General features: G+C 40.5%; 1 protein-coding gene across 1 annotated transcript in view; it reads left to right on the top strand.

The window, feature by feature from the left end:
- Positions 1-9158: 9158 nt before the first annotated feature.
- Positions 9159-16080, top strand: part of trim54 (tripartite motif containing 54) — a 10742-nt gene continuing 3820 nt past the window's right edge. Inside the window, 3 exon segments of the mRNA XM_034200596.1 lie at positions 9159-9447; positions 10562-10749; positions 15263-15560. Coding sequence (XP_034056487.1) covers positions 9250-9447; positions 10562-10749; positions 15263-15560 — 684 coding nt within the window. The 5' untranslated portion in view covers positions 9159-9249.

Raw genomic sequence — 16080 nt, 5'->3', positions numbered from 1 at the left:
TACCAGAGCAACACGTAAAACATCCACTAACTATCTATACTCCAGGTCCAGATTCACTTAGACTGCATTTCAAGGGGAATCATATCTAATTTTATGAAAACTCAGTTACTTATTAATAGTATTTTTAGTTTTCGTTCAATTTGTATTTATAGAATCATTTGTGATTGAAATTGGATGGAGGATTCTTCCATTAAGATTCCATGTAATGCTTTATATCAGTTTCTGTGCATGTCAATGGTCTGCAAAGGCTCAAATGAAGGCAGAAACGCCTCCATTGGACTCCTTTGTTTACTCCAACACATTGTACGTAATAGGCTAAGGGGCGGGACATCTTAAGGTCCTTACACACCGAGCCCATTTTCGGCGTCGAAAGATGTCTGGCCGTCGATGAGCGTCATGTCGCCCTACTCAGATTGGTGTGTACCGCACCGTTGTGTCTTTTCGGCCGTGCCGCCGCCGATTCGACATGTTGAATCGGGAGGCCGTCGGCCTAAGAAATCACTCCGATTGGCTGTTCAGCTAGCGAATCAGAGCATGAGAAGCGAAACGGAAGTGAGGGACCCAAACAAACTATTAAGAAGGCAAATCTGAGATCTCTGTTCTGTATCTATGACTGATTGACCTGAATGTTTTATGTGTATTATCTCGATGCCCAAGACAAATCTCTCCTAAGGGAGACAATAACGCTCTATCTTATCTTATTTCATTGAACTCCAGCTCTCGACACAGGTTCGGGAAAGCCCCGTGAGCTTCTCGCTGTAGAGGGAAAATGGAACGCACGCTATTTGTTGTTTGTTTATATCACGCAGTCTGTTCTTCTTCTCTCGGTTATCACGCAGTCTGTCTTCCGGTTGTTGCCTCTTTTGAATGACGAATACACACTACCGCCGCCTGCTGGTAAGGAGAGTTATTGCCACTCAGGCATGCGCAGTTCGTGCGTGCTTCTTGGCCGTCGGCTGAAGTCTTTGCGGTGTGTTCCAGTGCGACACATGGCCAAGACGCAGGAGACGTGAGGCGACGTTCTGTCGGGACGTGTTCTTTGGTGTCAGTTTGGTGTGTAAGGAGCTTTAGAATAAGTCCTCTGTAAGTTCTGCATAAATCTCCCCCCCGGCTTCCTGTCTAATTGACAGTGATGCGCCTTGAACTATAAACAGCAGTGACTGAGCAGAACATTTTTGATGTCATTTTGGTGTCTATTCGCTGTAAATAGAGCGTAACATAATCACATTTATATACAGGTAACCCTAGCTTTCCATTTCTAGTGTTGGTTGTTTCCTTTCTGTTACAAACCTTTAGTGAATCTGGATCTGTGAGATGTTGGTGATCTGACTCAAAAACACACATTTCTGCTCACTTCGTACACCTCTCAAAATGTAAATCTCTGGTCTTTCGCATATTCCCTTTGGATCCTGGTCTACTAATTAAAAAGCATTTGCACATCACTCACAGGTACTTTTAAAAAAGCCGTATCCTCTGTTAGGGCTGCTCAATTAATCGTATTTTAATCGCAATTATGATTTTGGCTTGCAACGATTATGAAAACAACATAATCTAAATAGAACGATTATTTATTTTTATTGGTTTTTCAGTTGAATTATATTTAAAGTTCAGGGTAATCAACTGTTAAAAACATACTGTTCACATTTTTCTTTTCAATAAATGTATGTTTTCAAAGTAAATCCATCCATCCATCTTCTCCCGCTTATCCGTGGTCGGGTCGCGGGGGTAGCAGTTCCAGCAGAGAGCCCCAAACTTTCTTTTCCCTGGCGACATCAACCAGCTCTGACTGGGGGATCCCAAGGCGCTCCCAGGCCAGCGAAGAGATATAATCCCTCCACCTGGTCCTAGGTCTACCCCTTGGTCTCTTCCCAGCTGGACGTGCCTGGAACACCTCCCTAGGGAGGCACCCAGGTGGCATCCTAACTAGGTGCCCGAACCACCTCAACTGGCTCCTTTCAAAGTAAATCGTTTTTTAATAATCGTGATTTCAATTATTGACCCTTATTATGATTTTTGCCATAATCGAGCAGCCCTACTCTGTAAGTGCTCTAGCTAACCTTTTCTTTTCTTTATTTGTCTGTACAATGTCATCAAATGTTTGAAAAATGGCCAATGCAAACCTTTTAAAGACTGTTATCTTTGTGTGAATCGCTCCATGTGCTGCTGGAAATTATTGTATAGTGCCGAGTAGTGTTAATTGTAGGCGAGTTATTTTACATTTTTATAACGAATATTGTCCTTTTCATGTGGCAGGGTGACATTTAAAAGGCGTTCCTTTACTTTTAACCTGTGTAGTTTAAGCTAAAGTCATCTCTCAGCTGCTTGAAATTCTTATTATTAATATTATTGCCTGGTGAATTGCAATGAGGTAAAGTAGACCTACGTAAAGGACCAACAAACAAGCTCATCACTCCAATCTGAGAATAACAAACTGATCATAAACCAGCTATAAAAAAGAAATACCTCCATCTCTCTTAATTTTGGATTTGACTTTGAAGGATTACATATCAGCTTCAGAGGAACTGTCCGCAGACTGTAAGGTAATTATTTCAGTTTTCTAACGTCTAAAACTTTAAGTATTATAACTCTAAGCATCCCGTAACATTTCAGGAATAATTATTTTTCTGTCTTTCTTCAAATCTTGTCAAATCACTTGAGCTGTAAAAGCTTTGAGTTCACGGAGGAATGCAAGAAGACATATTATTTATTATTTTTGTAATTGTTGTAAATAACTCCTAGGACGGCAAAACAAGTGACAATATTCCTCGTCGTTAATGGACTTGTTTGATGAATTGTTGTCTGTTTTAACAGTGTACATACATTTTTCATTTTTACGTGTAACATAGGAATATACAACGGCGTATTAAGGCCATTGTGGGTAAAAAAAGAAATGCAGTGCTGGAGCAGAGGGGCAACATATTAAGTCAAAACTGAGTGAAAGTCAGGTGCTTATACTTTTCCACAAAGAAATCGCGGAAATGTGCAAATGTTATCGTTTTAATCAAACTGTACTTCTAATCTTGTGAGTTTTTAATCTGAGAGAATATCAGAATCAGAAATACTTTATTTAAAGGTGGGGTAGGTAATTTTGGAGAAACCAGCTGGAGTGCGCTAGAATTTGAAAAAAATCTGCCCCTTCCTCACAGAGCCCCTCCTCCAACACACACGAACGCGCACATGACCAATGAGGGCACGAGATAAATGTGTGCACAGATGGAAGGCTGACAGGCAGGTAGGCCATCCAGTTACTTTAGCCGGCTCAGATGATTGGTCGTGCTTTTTACAGTACTACGGCTTCCATAGATGACATTTTTTTAAATGTATTTATTGTCAAAGCATTTAATGTATTCATTGCTATCGGGATGTTAAGAGCATTCCGTGGAATAGAACAAGTGATTCTGAAGTGTATTACGTACCCCACCTTTAATGTAAATAATTCTCATCATATTACCCCCTTCCTCGGCTCAGTAACTATTATTCTTAACTTACAATGGCCCTAATACGCCGTTGTAGAAATACCTTATTTAAATGTAATATTACTAAAAAAATTGACTATGATGGGCGCTTTCGACATGTTGCTCAACGTTGGTGTTAAATGATGATCACAGTCTCTAAAGTAATTTGTGTGTCGACTTTAAAATACTGGCTTAAATTCTTCGTGCTAACCCGATAGCAACACCATGCTATTGACGGTTAGCATGAAGCTAACGCTCTTCCATGGGCAGGTGGATGATTTTGAGGACCTGTGTTCTCATTACTGGATGAAATTGAGTATAGAGCAACATGACAAAGACTATTTTAGTTAGTATTTCAGTCATCGTCGTGGTTCCCTGTGGACGATCTGTAAATGAGTTGTGAAATTCAACCAAATAAAAAAAGGGGGATTTGATAACTTCCTGTCTCTGTGTTTGTGTTTTATTGGAACAATTTGCAACATGTTTGATGCCGCTGGATGAGCATAATCATGTTTTACTGCATTCACTTTTAAAGATTGAAGGAAAACTTTGATGTTTTATGGTCGGAAATGTCAATGAAAAGACCAAAAGCTGCAATATGTTTGTCCGTTTGGAGGCAAATATGTAGTTGTAGTGCCGAGAGATATGGAGTCAGAGGCGGTGCAAGGAAGGTGCAAGATTAGTCATTTATTCACAAGCTGCAAAGGACATGTTGTCGGGTCGCAGCCCGGGTCGACAAGAGAGAGAGCCAAGAGGGCACACACTATTTATAGGTAACCCATAACATGTCCGTGTGGGAACAATAACCGCAACTGTAGTTCCAAGTTTGAATTATGTCCCAGTGGTTAAATAGGTGGTCACCACATCGTTACATTTGTTTTAACAGTGTCACTAACTTCCTGAAATGCTCAACCATTGAACTTTTTTAACAAACAGCGAAAGCACTAGAACCGCCAACGGGTACATCTACAGAGAGATTTGTACCTAAACAAAACACAAGTCTAACACCAAGCGTTTAAATCAGCACTCTTAGCGATATTTTATACTTCATGTTATCTGCACAAACTGTCATATGAAAAGCTGAGAGTCCACAGATTATATTGGTATAAATGTCATCCCTGTGCGATCAAAACTCACTGTTCTGTATGATCAATAAAATAACATTGTACCTTGAAAATCAATAGCGGGTACATTTTACCCGTTGGCGGTTTTAGGTATACAGCGAAACAAAATTGTGTTTTTCTTTGTTTTGTTTTTCTTATTTACACTTTTGATGAGATACAATATATAAAATGTAAAGGAGAATTGTCCTAAAACCCTCCATGGGCTTGACAATTATAATTCTCCATGCACCATATAACAGGAAGTAACTACAGTAATGTAGCACAAACACAATTTGTTTGTATCCATCAATCACAACAATGCATCCCACAAACATCCATCTGTTACTCACGTATAACGGATCAGTTATAGTCATAAGATGCGCACACACACACACACACACACATACATGTAGTACAGACACACACCACACAAATAATAAGATAATACACACAACAATACAGACACATACACTCCCATCCACAGATGATACACACTCACTCTCACACACACACAGATAAACTACACATAATGTAGTACACACACACATCCATAAAGCATTTGAGTATACACAATAACACTATCATTAATGGAGAGCATACTCCCGTGTGAAATGGCTTAGAGTTGTAATAAGGCAAAATGAAAAAGGTGAAAGAAACATAAATAGAAAAATCACAGGAGTGAATTTGATAGGGACTATTTTCAGCGGCCGGCGGATGTATCTACATTCTGAGCAGCTGCAGCACAGTGTAAGTGGGAGTGAGTCCAAATAAACTATGTGTGTGTTTATAATGTTTTCATTATGATATGCATTTAGTATTGATTGATTTTTAGCAATAAGATTGTAACCTAAATGCAATGTTGAGCTCCTTGGACTTTAACTGATTATTTTCCCTGTAATGCTGCTTTCTATTTCTACACTTCTACATTTTGCAAGCCAATATAGTTATTGTTTAACTCCTCTACGTTACATTTCCACCCAGAAGCTGTGAGCAGAGCTGCAGGATGTGTGGCTGCTGTGTGTTTGTTTGTATGTATGTGTGGCTTCCTCTGCAGCAGCGCTCCACTCCCAGCCTATAAATAGTCGTGTAATCCCATTAATAGTTTAGTCTATTTAGCCGACTCCATTCTCCGGATTAGAAAATACCTTGTGTTTGTTCGCTCGCTGACCTCACTGCCATCTCCTCTCCTATCAGGAAGCTGTTGGGGGTCAGAGGGGGGGGGGGGGGGCGGGGGGGGGGAAATGTAGGGTTAGTACCCCAAAGTGTTATGATAGGAATGTATAGAACGGGTTCACAGCACATAGAAACTGACAGATGCACTTGCATATGTCGGGTAATCAATCAATCAATGTTTATTTATATAGCCCAATATCACAAATGTTACATTTGTCTCAGTGGACTTTACAGTTTGTACAAAATATCAGTATGACAATACGACACCCTTTAATTTGTAATTTGCACAATTAGCATAAATTGCATTAATTAGCATGCAGACAATTGCAAAAATGGCGTGGACGATTTTGGTCTGGTTTTGGATGTTATTTAGGATCAATTTCGGACATTTTTAGGGTCAAAATAGCAGTTTTGAGTCCCCTAAATCTAAAAAATCGCTCCAAATTTCATCAAATCCACCCACCGAAAGTACAAATATGACCACTTTCTGGTTAATAGTGCAATTTTCTAAGCCTGAAAATGTCAGAACTGGATTCAACATCCTCAAAAACCCTCAGAAATGTTCCAAATCGGCCAAGCCAATTTTTAGCTATTGTCTGCATATGCAACTTGTGTTAAATTTGCAAATGTAAAGCATATAGGTTAGCATCCGGCAGTTTCTATGTGCTGGGGACCCGTACTATACATTTCTATCAAAAAACTTTGGGGTACTCAACATTTCTCGGTTCACTTGAGGACTCTGGCAAATAGACTTTAATGTTGAGGATCAAAATAATATGGTTAAGAACCTGCTTAGGATGGATTCTGAAACAACTAAAGAGTAGCATGAAAAAATAAATCCTACATGGCAGCACTTAAAAGTATTATTTAAAAACAAACATTAAAATGGATTTAAAAAAAACTGCTAGTCTCCAGTGCAACTCCATGCACATTATTCAAAGTCCCTTTCTTGACCATCAACACTTTTGTTAAGAAAATAACATTTCAAAATATGCATAGGCTACGTAGTGTAAGTGTAAAAAATCTGCTTCCTGATCATTACTTTTAAGGAACACTGCATCACATCATAGGGTTTACTCTTGTGATGAATCCACTATTTGAGGATCCTTTATTCTTATTCTGCAGCAGAGGAGCGCAAGTGTTTAGTCCATGTATGCAACACAAGAAAAGAACAGGACAAAAATAAACGGTCGTGCAGGTTTTTAAATGTGCATTCCAGAAAGATCTAGCATTTATTTTGTATCTGTAGTTGTGGAGGAAAAGCCTCTTGTCAGTTCATTAAAATCCCTAAATCCACCCCAAAAAACTACTGAGACCAACATTTCTGAACTTCAAAGACATTCAGTATAAAAACATTGTGTTCTAATGCTTTGAAAAGGAGTTATGCCTGTAGATGGCGCGCTTGATTCAGATAAAGGTTTGTGAAATGTTTCCACGAGCTGTGTTTGTTCAGGATTCCCATTCAGCTTTATATGAAGATCTAATTTCTAACTTTATTTATATCTTTTTCCACGCCGCTGCTTCTAGCTCTATGACTTAATCAATCACTCATCACGTATGAGTGGGTTATTAAAGGTACAACGTATTATATTTGTTTCTATTGTAGTGAATCAAAGGAAAGAGGGAGGTAGGTTACAAGTACCTAAACATTACTTGAAAGTCAGACCCAGTAGGCAAATCACAAACAAGTGTAATTATTTTAGCATTAGGGTTAAAACATCTCCAAGTTTAATATGACATGTCACTTGTTAGACGCTTTTATCCAAAGCGTCTTACATACTCAATACTGTGGACAATCCCCACAGGAGCAACTTGGGGTGAAGAGTCTCAGGGCCCTTCTCACTTCTCTTATTTTTCATTTCCTCGCTCCTCGGTCTCACCGGAAGTTGATTTGTCTGCGCCATCTTGAGTAGCGTCCCAATGGCCTTATTTTTTTACGGAGGAGCGAGGAGCGATAATGGAGGAGCGATAACCGAGGAACCACCAGACCAGCGCCAGACCATCCTTCGATGAAATCCTCAGACACTCGCCCCGCCCCCTTACTGTGTATCGCTCACTGATTGGACGATGCAGCGCATGCACTGATTTGATGCTTCTTGACCATGTTCTTGACATGAGAGTTTCCCAGCGGAGTGAAGAAAACACATGAACCTCACGAGAGTCACTCCTCAGTTTATACCGTGTTTTGTTTCAATTAATGTTTCATTTAGTTACAAATATGTGATATATCTGAACAACAAAGTGGTCAAAAATCATTTTCTTCATTTATTGGAAACATTTTCATGATCGCTTTTTTCGTTTATACATTTAAAGAATGGCGTTTATCTTTTTTGAGAATGAGTTCTTATTGTATTTAATGTATTTGGGTCTACAACAGATGATACAAATGCTGTCAGACGATCAGCTGTGCAGCGTCATCACAAACGGACGTCGCTTCACGTGACGCTCCGGAGGAAAGGACGTCCCATTGCTCTTAAAACTCGTTTCCCTGCTTCTCGTGGTTTCCTTGCATCTCTCCATGCTTCCCTGGTGGGAGGGACTAGACGCAGGGAAACGACGCAAGTGAGGGACGCAAGGATTCCATTTAACCGAAGTGAGAAGGGCCCTCAGGGACACAACGACATGCTGACTGCAGTGGGGTTTGAACCTGGCCACTGCACCACACGCACAATCCCACTGCACCACACGCAAGACTACTCCGTTACATTATTGTTTAAAAATTATTATTGTATATATATTGTTTTTTTCACACTTTTTTTCACTTAAAAAAAAATAAAATATTTTAAATGTATTATAATTACTTTTTTATTTATTTTATTATTTATTTATTTGAAATACCAGATGATTTTCTCCCTGACACGTGTATGAACAACAGGCAAGCATATTGAATATTTTTGCCAAAAAATAATAATTACTAAGAATTCAATGTATTTGAGAGCTCTCTTTAATGTGTAATATTGAGACGATATCTGGGAACATACAGTACTTTAAGAACCTGAGACCATAGATGCACTCCTTGCTAAACAACACAAAACCAATACTTTTCCCTCAAAATCTCTGCGTAAACTGTGACAAACGGACGGCTAAGTCTAGAAATGGAGCGATGTGTTTATCCAGAAGTGATCATGACCTCCAACATGGCGACCAGAGGCTTCATTACGTATGTCCCCCGGACCCCCTCTGAGGGATCAGACTTCATACAGACTTCATCATTTGAACCCTGGAGATGACCCTCGTCCTGATCCGGCGCCACGCCCTGAGTTTAGACAGTAACCCAAGCCAGAACAAACCCAGGAGCTAAAAATACCAACAGGCAACAGTGGGGCTGCTGTGGGACGGAGGCAGGGGGCATGGGAGGGTCTTCACATAGGGGTGGACAGGGACAGCTGGGGAAAGATCTAGAACAGAACAGAAACGAAATACGACAAAAAACACCCCTAAAATCTCAACTATCCCCTTAAAATTCACCTCCCCTTCTTGTTACTCTCTTGGATTTGACGCCCTGGTTCCTGGAGGGGATGAACTTCGCCCTCAGACCCCCATCAGAAGGCAGATCTGGACCTGGTTCTGGACCTGGTTCTGGACGTGGAACCATCATGGAGAACCTGGAGAAGCAGCTGATCTGCCCCGTGTGTCTGGAGATGTTCTCCAAACCCGTGGTCATCCTGCCCTGCCAGCACAACCTCTGCAGGAAGTGTGCCAACGACATGTTCCAGGTGAGTCCGCCTTATAGGAGCTCATTTCACAGGTTTATAGTTATTTAACGAATCATTTATTTATTTAATTTCAGAATCGGAATCAGTTTTATTGCCAAGTAGGTTTACATTTACAAGGGCTTTGTCATGTGTATAATGATGTATACATGTGTCTGTTGATTGTGTATATATAGGATATAGATATTTTATACATATTTTTATATATATTTGTATTCGGGATTGTGGGAAACGGTATTATGATCTCTCTGTCTGTACACTTTTGACTAATGGTGCATAAAGAGGGATTTCATTGTAAAAAGAAGCAATTAAAGGACGACTACGACATTAAGACATGTGTACAAGAAATACAACTATAAAAAAAGTAAGTATGATGAAATAGGTTTATTTACTAATTTAAAGTTGAAGAGCCGTGCATTTTAAAAGACAAATGTGCAACATATACAGAAGAATGTGCAAGGTTGACATGATCCTCCATCATTTGTTTTATTTATTATCATGACTTGCTCTTATCTGTATTCAGTGATGTCATCTATTGTAAATATGGTATAACAAAGTCGTGGTATTTTCATTATTGCTTTTAGGATGTCTATCACCATCTGGCAAAGGGACTATCGATGAAAGTACTTTGAGTACTTTCACATGTTTTTAATATGTTGATTAATGTACACTGTCCCTTGTTTTAAATAAATCAATTACATTGCTCACGTCCAGCCATCATTCCAACAAATGCCGACACCATTTCAAATACATGTCAAGAAACCAAAGATGGAGATTTGATTTTTGTTATTTTTTTAAAGTTTGACCCTAACATGTAAAAGTAAAAGTGTAGCACTTCAAATATAACTTAAGTAAAACTACACAGATATTGGCGTCCAAATATACATGAAGTACCAAAAGTAAAAGTACTTCCCATTTCAGAATAAAATATAACATTACTGGATTGTGATTACTGATGCATTGCTTCCAAAAAGTATTGGAGTAGAAGTATAAAATAACTTATCATTAACATAAGCAGGTGAAGTACAAGAACATCAAATGAAGTACATACATGCATACATTGTATTATGCATGACAACAAAGCTTTGAATCCTTGAATCCTTCTCTCTTCCTCCAGTCGTCTAACCCCCTCTGGCAGTCCCGCTCTTCATCCTCCTCCTCCTCTTCCTCCTCCATCGGCTCTCGGTTCCGCTGCCCGTCCTGCAGACAGGAGGTTCTGCTGGACCGGCACGGGGTGTACGGTCTGCAGAGGAACCTGCTGGTGGAGAACATCCTGGACCTGTACAGACAGCAGGAGGCCAGCAGGTGTGTGTGAGTGTGTGTGTGTGTGTGTGTGTGTGTGTGTGTGTGTGTGTGTGTGTGTGTGTGTGTGTACTACATGTATTTGTGGTTTATCTGTGTGTATGTATTAGGTGTGTGTGAGAGTGAGAGAGAGAGAGTGTGTGTGAGAGTGTATGTGTGTCTGTATTATTGTGTGTATTATCTTATTATTTGTGTGGTGTGTGTGTATTTCTATGTGTGTTTTTGTCTGTGTATGTACTACATTTATGTGTGTGTGTGTGTGTGGCCTAGCATTACTATACGTGTGGGGACCTAAATCTGTTTACACAGTCACGTGTGGGGACTCGCCTCCCTTATGGGGACAACATGGAGGTCCCCATAAGGGGGAGTCATTAATTTTAGGGTGAAGACTTGGTTAGGTTTAGGGTAAGGATTAGGGTTAGGGTTAGGCATGTGTTGTTTATTGTTAAGGTTAGGATAAGTCTCCAGGAAATGCATGTAAGTCAATGTAATGTCCCCTGAAGTGATGTATACATGGTATGTGTGTGTGTGTGTGTGTGAGAGAGTGAGTGTGTATCATCTGTGGGTGAGCGTGTATGTGTCTGTATTGTGTGTTATCTTATTATTTGTGTGGTGTGTGTGTGTGTGTGTGTGTGTGTGTGTGTGTGTGTGTATTTTTATGTGCCGGTATTATCTGTGTGTGTACGTTTGCAGAACTTACTGTCACCCCTTCATTTAACATTTACAAGTAATGTATAAACTTGTATTTAATGGTTTATAAAACACTTCAATGTAAGTTTAAACACATATAACAACATTTTATCAATATACGGTATTTTCTATCAATCAGCAAAACCACAAGATGAATGTAATCATTATTTTCAATCATCAACATTAGAAAATGTCCCTCATATCAACTTCTTGCTCAGTTGTTGTTCAGTGCTGCGTCACATCTCCCAAACAGACTGAGGTCTTTATATAGAGTCTGAAGTCACTCTGATGTTATTGTAATCATGGAGGAACACCGACAGAGAGCAGCAGTGTATGAGAATGCACTCTCTCTGACAGTGATGCAGAGGAGATGTGTTATTATGGGAGTAGGTTTTCTGGCTGATTAAACTGTCCAGTAGGTTTGAAGAGAAAAAACAGGATGTTATTTGTGAGAATTTGAATTAATGGTTCATTTCTTCATTGTATTCACTTTAATAATAACATTTGTCACATGGGCGAACCAGGATCATTACATTTCTCAGGGCGTACATTATAAAAATAACATGACATGAATAAATGTTGCCAACACATTATCAGTGCATGATGTTAGCACTGATAAAACGCTTTTTGAAAGGTCTTTTTTTATATGCATCAAGTCGTGTTACTGCTTCTCAAAGTGTGGTCCGCGGACCACTGGTGGTCCGTGAGCGCCCCCTAGTGGTCCGCGAGTATATTGGTAACATTTCACATTTGAAATAAATAAATACATTTAAGTTTTCCGCACTCTCGCGGGAATATCTCCGCAATGGAGCGAGATTAAGTTTCACTTTCAATTGCATGATATAGCCCAGCGCAACACCTTCATCACACATGTTGCCACTTGTTTGTACAATTTTCAGGCGATTTGTAATCTGTTCTAGAAAAACGATGTGTTTTTTGATATTTGTGGAGTTAGATGGTCTGCGAGTGTTTTTTTATTGGTTAAGTGGTCCTTGGAATGAAAAAGTTTGAGAAACACTGCTGTAAGAGGTTGAATCCAGCATCAGTCACAGGTTGACCCCACAGTGGAATATGTTAGACACTGCAAGGAAAACAAATCAGGAAGTAGAAGAAAATAAGAATAACATGTAAGGTGTCAAATGTTTTGCATGCTCACAAAACTTAATTGACGAATGGATTGTAGTTATACAGCGCTTTATCGGGGACTGAGAAGTGCTTTATATACTACGAGTCATTCACCCATTCACACCTCATTCATGCAGAGCAGCACCACTTGATCTAGGGAAGCTAACACACACACACACACACACACACACACACACACACACACACACACACACACACACACACACACACACACACACACACACACACACACACACACACACACACACACACACACACACCGGGGCTACTCAGGGTTCAGTATCATGCCCAAGGACACATCCACATGTTGACTGCGCACGCTGGGATCAAACCAACAACCGGTGGTGGCGAAGTCCATAGGGACTTGGCTTGGCAACTGGAAGGTCACCAGTTCAAGTCCCGGAAAGACCAAGTGCTACCGAGGTGTCCCTGAGCAAGGCACCGTTCCCTACTCTGCTCCCCGGGCGCCGTTCAAAATGGCAGCATAATTTGCTCCTAACACTAGGATGGGTCGAATGCAGAGAAACCGTTTCGTTACACGGTACCTTTACTGTGTAATGACAATAAGTTGAATCTATCTATCAACCTTCTGGAGGAAAGACGACCGCACTCCCTCGCAGCCACAGTCACCAAATAGACAGACACGTTTATTGATACACAATGCATCTAATGCCAGATGTTAAACTTCCTAATTACATTATAAGGGTTACTTGGTGAGCCTTTCTTCTGTGACCTTTGTGCTTTTTGTGCAGGGACTTTGCCTACATTGCAATGTCAGCAGGTGTTACAGTTATAGGCATACCTTCGGTCAAAGCTTTGTTCACTTCTTTTTGTATCTGGCTGATGCTTGACTACACGATGTCGTCTGAAGTGTTTTGCTATCTACCATTTTGTATGCAAGTAGAATCCTCTTCCGTCCATCTGCCTGTTTTATAATCGTCCACTCACTACAACTCTGCTCTGATATTTAAATCGTCCTCACTCTAAAATAGACGCTCACTGAGTCAGTGCTGGCAGAGACAGAAGGACAGGAGGACAGGAGGACAGAAGGACAGGAGGACAGGAGGACAGAAGGACAGAAGGACAGGAGGACAGGAGGACAGGAGGACAGGAGGAAGAAGGACAGGAGGACACAAGGAGAGAAGGATAGAAGGACACAAGGACAGGAGGAAGAAGGACAGAAGGACAGGAGGAAGAAGGACAGAAGGACAGGAGGAAGAAGGATAGGAGGAAGAAGGACAGGAGGACACAAGGAGAGAAGGATAGAAGGACACGAGGACAGAAGGATAGAAGGAAAGAAGGACAGAAAGACAGGAGGACAGAATGAGAAGGAAGAAGGACAGGAGGACAGAAGGACAGGAGGAAGAAGGACAGGAGGACATAAGGACATGAGGACATAATGATAGAAGGACACAAGGAAAGGAGGACAGAAGGACAGAAGGACACAAGGACAGGAGGACAGAAGGACAGAAGGAAGAAGGACAGAAGGAAGAAAGACAGAAGGATATAGGACAGAAGGGCAGAAGGAGAGAAGGACATAAGGAAGAAGGACTGGAGGACAGAAGGACAGAAAGAGAGAAGGACAGAAGGATATAGGACAGAAGGATATAGGACAGAAGGACAGAAAGAGAGAAGGACAGAAGGATATAGGACAGAAGGACAGAAAGAGAGAAGGACAGAAGGATATAGGACAGAAGGACAGAAGGATATAGGACAGAAGGACAGAAGGATATAGGACAGAAGGACACAAGGACAGGAGGACAGAAGGACAGAAGGAAGAAGGACAGAAGGAAGAAAGACAGAAGGATATAGGACAGAAGGACAGAAGGGCAGAAGGACATAAGGAAGAAGGACTGGAGGACAGAAGGACAGAAAGAGAGAAGGACAGAAGGATATAGGACAGAAGGACAGAAGGATATAGGACAGAAGGACAGAAGGATATAGGACAGAAGGACACAAGGACAGAAGCACAGGAGTCCCCTCACTATGTGTGGGCTAAAATAGATGTGATTGTTCACAAGTGTTTTGTAGTTTCTCATCGTTTTTGTGCGTAAAAAGATTCCTCGTGACTTACTCATCCTTTCTGTCAGGGACACCGACGTCAGAGCACAATGGAGCCTCTATCCTTCTGTGTCCATGTGAGGTCACTAGAGGGAGATTTAGGAGGTGTTGTGAGCCAGTTTCTGCCGTCGCAAGAAAGTATTTCCTGCAACAACAGAAACCCTGCATTATTAGCACATACTCAAGTTATTTAAATATACAATCTACTTTGCACACTTGTCCTATGTTTACTGTGTCCAACATTCATATTTAAGTTAGGTATCTTATAGTGTGTTATAGAATTTGCCTTTGTATTTTAAATTGTGCCTTCTTTACATAAATATCTTTCTTTCTTTCTTTCTTTCTTTATTCAGTTTTATGTATTAACTTATTGCATATATACTGTATGTAAATATGAATGGTATATTTGTATTGTATTTATTTATTATTATTATTAACCCATGTATATATTTTATATACGGTATATTATGATTCTTTACATGCATATATGTATACATTTACGGTATTTGTATTAGATTGTTGTACCTAATGTATTAATTCAATATACATGTACTTCAAAAAAAAGTATGCATGAAAGTTAGATGATTGATGTCTATTGTTGTTACTCTTTGTGTCCCAGGCCTGTCCCCATGAAGCCTGAGCAGCAGCTCGTGTGTGAGGATCACGAAGAGGAGAGGATCAACATCTACTGTCTCTCCTGTGAGACGCCCACCTGCTCCATGTGCAAAGTGTTCGGGAAACACAAAGCGTGCGACGTGGCTCCGCTCAGCAGCGTCTACCTGAGGCAGAAGGTAGGCTTTTACCACGACTGCATGTTTCAAAAGATTCAAAGCTGCAGAGTAGAAATGGCCATGACATTCTTCTGACCTGAGCTCCTCCAACAATGCAACATATATAAATACAAAGTAGTGCAAAAAGTCCATATACATGTCAATAGAATATATGTACAAGAACAGAATATGAAATTAAATAATGTAATTTAAGACTAAATTAAATAGGGTTTATTGCCATGTCATTTTGTAACCAGTCACTCACAGCTTCACAATCTTTAAGACACTTCTCTTTGTTCTCCACGTCTCATCATATCACTCCAAATGACTTCAATTCAGTGTTTAAGAATGAAAATAGTAACCTTAACTTTAAACCTTACATTTCGAAGTTGTGTAAAAACTGTTAGATGTTTATTTGACTTTCTAAAACAGATGATGGCCTTTATCTGGGGTTTAGTCCGGCAGCGGCTCAGTCAGTAGGGGCTTGGACTGGGAGCCGTAGGGTCACCGGTTCAAGTCCCCGAACAGACCTAAATATGGAGTGTGGACTGCTACTTGGAGAGGTCCCAGTTCGCCCTGCCGTGGTGCCCTTGAGCAAGGCACCGGACACTCCCATTGCTCCCCGGGCGCTGTACACTAGCTGCCCACTGCTCCTACTACTAGACTC

Source organism: Gymnodraco acuticeps, unplaced genomic scaffold (assembly GCF_902827175.1).
Source record: "Gymnodraco acuticeps unplaced genomic scaffold, fGymAcu1.1, whole genome shotgun sequence".
Taxonomy (NCBI): domain Eukaryota; kingdom Metazoa; phylum Chordata; class Actinopteri; order Perciformes; family Bathydraconidae; genus Gymnodraco; species Gymnodraco acuticeps.
The sequence above is the reverse complement of the archived record's forward strand: the minus strand, read 5'-3'. Positions and strand labels throughout refer to the sequence as shown.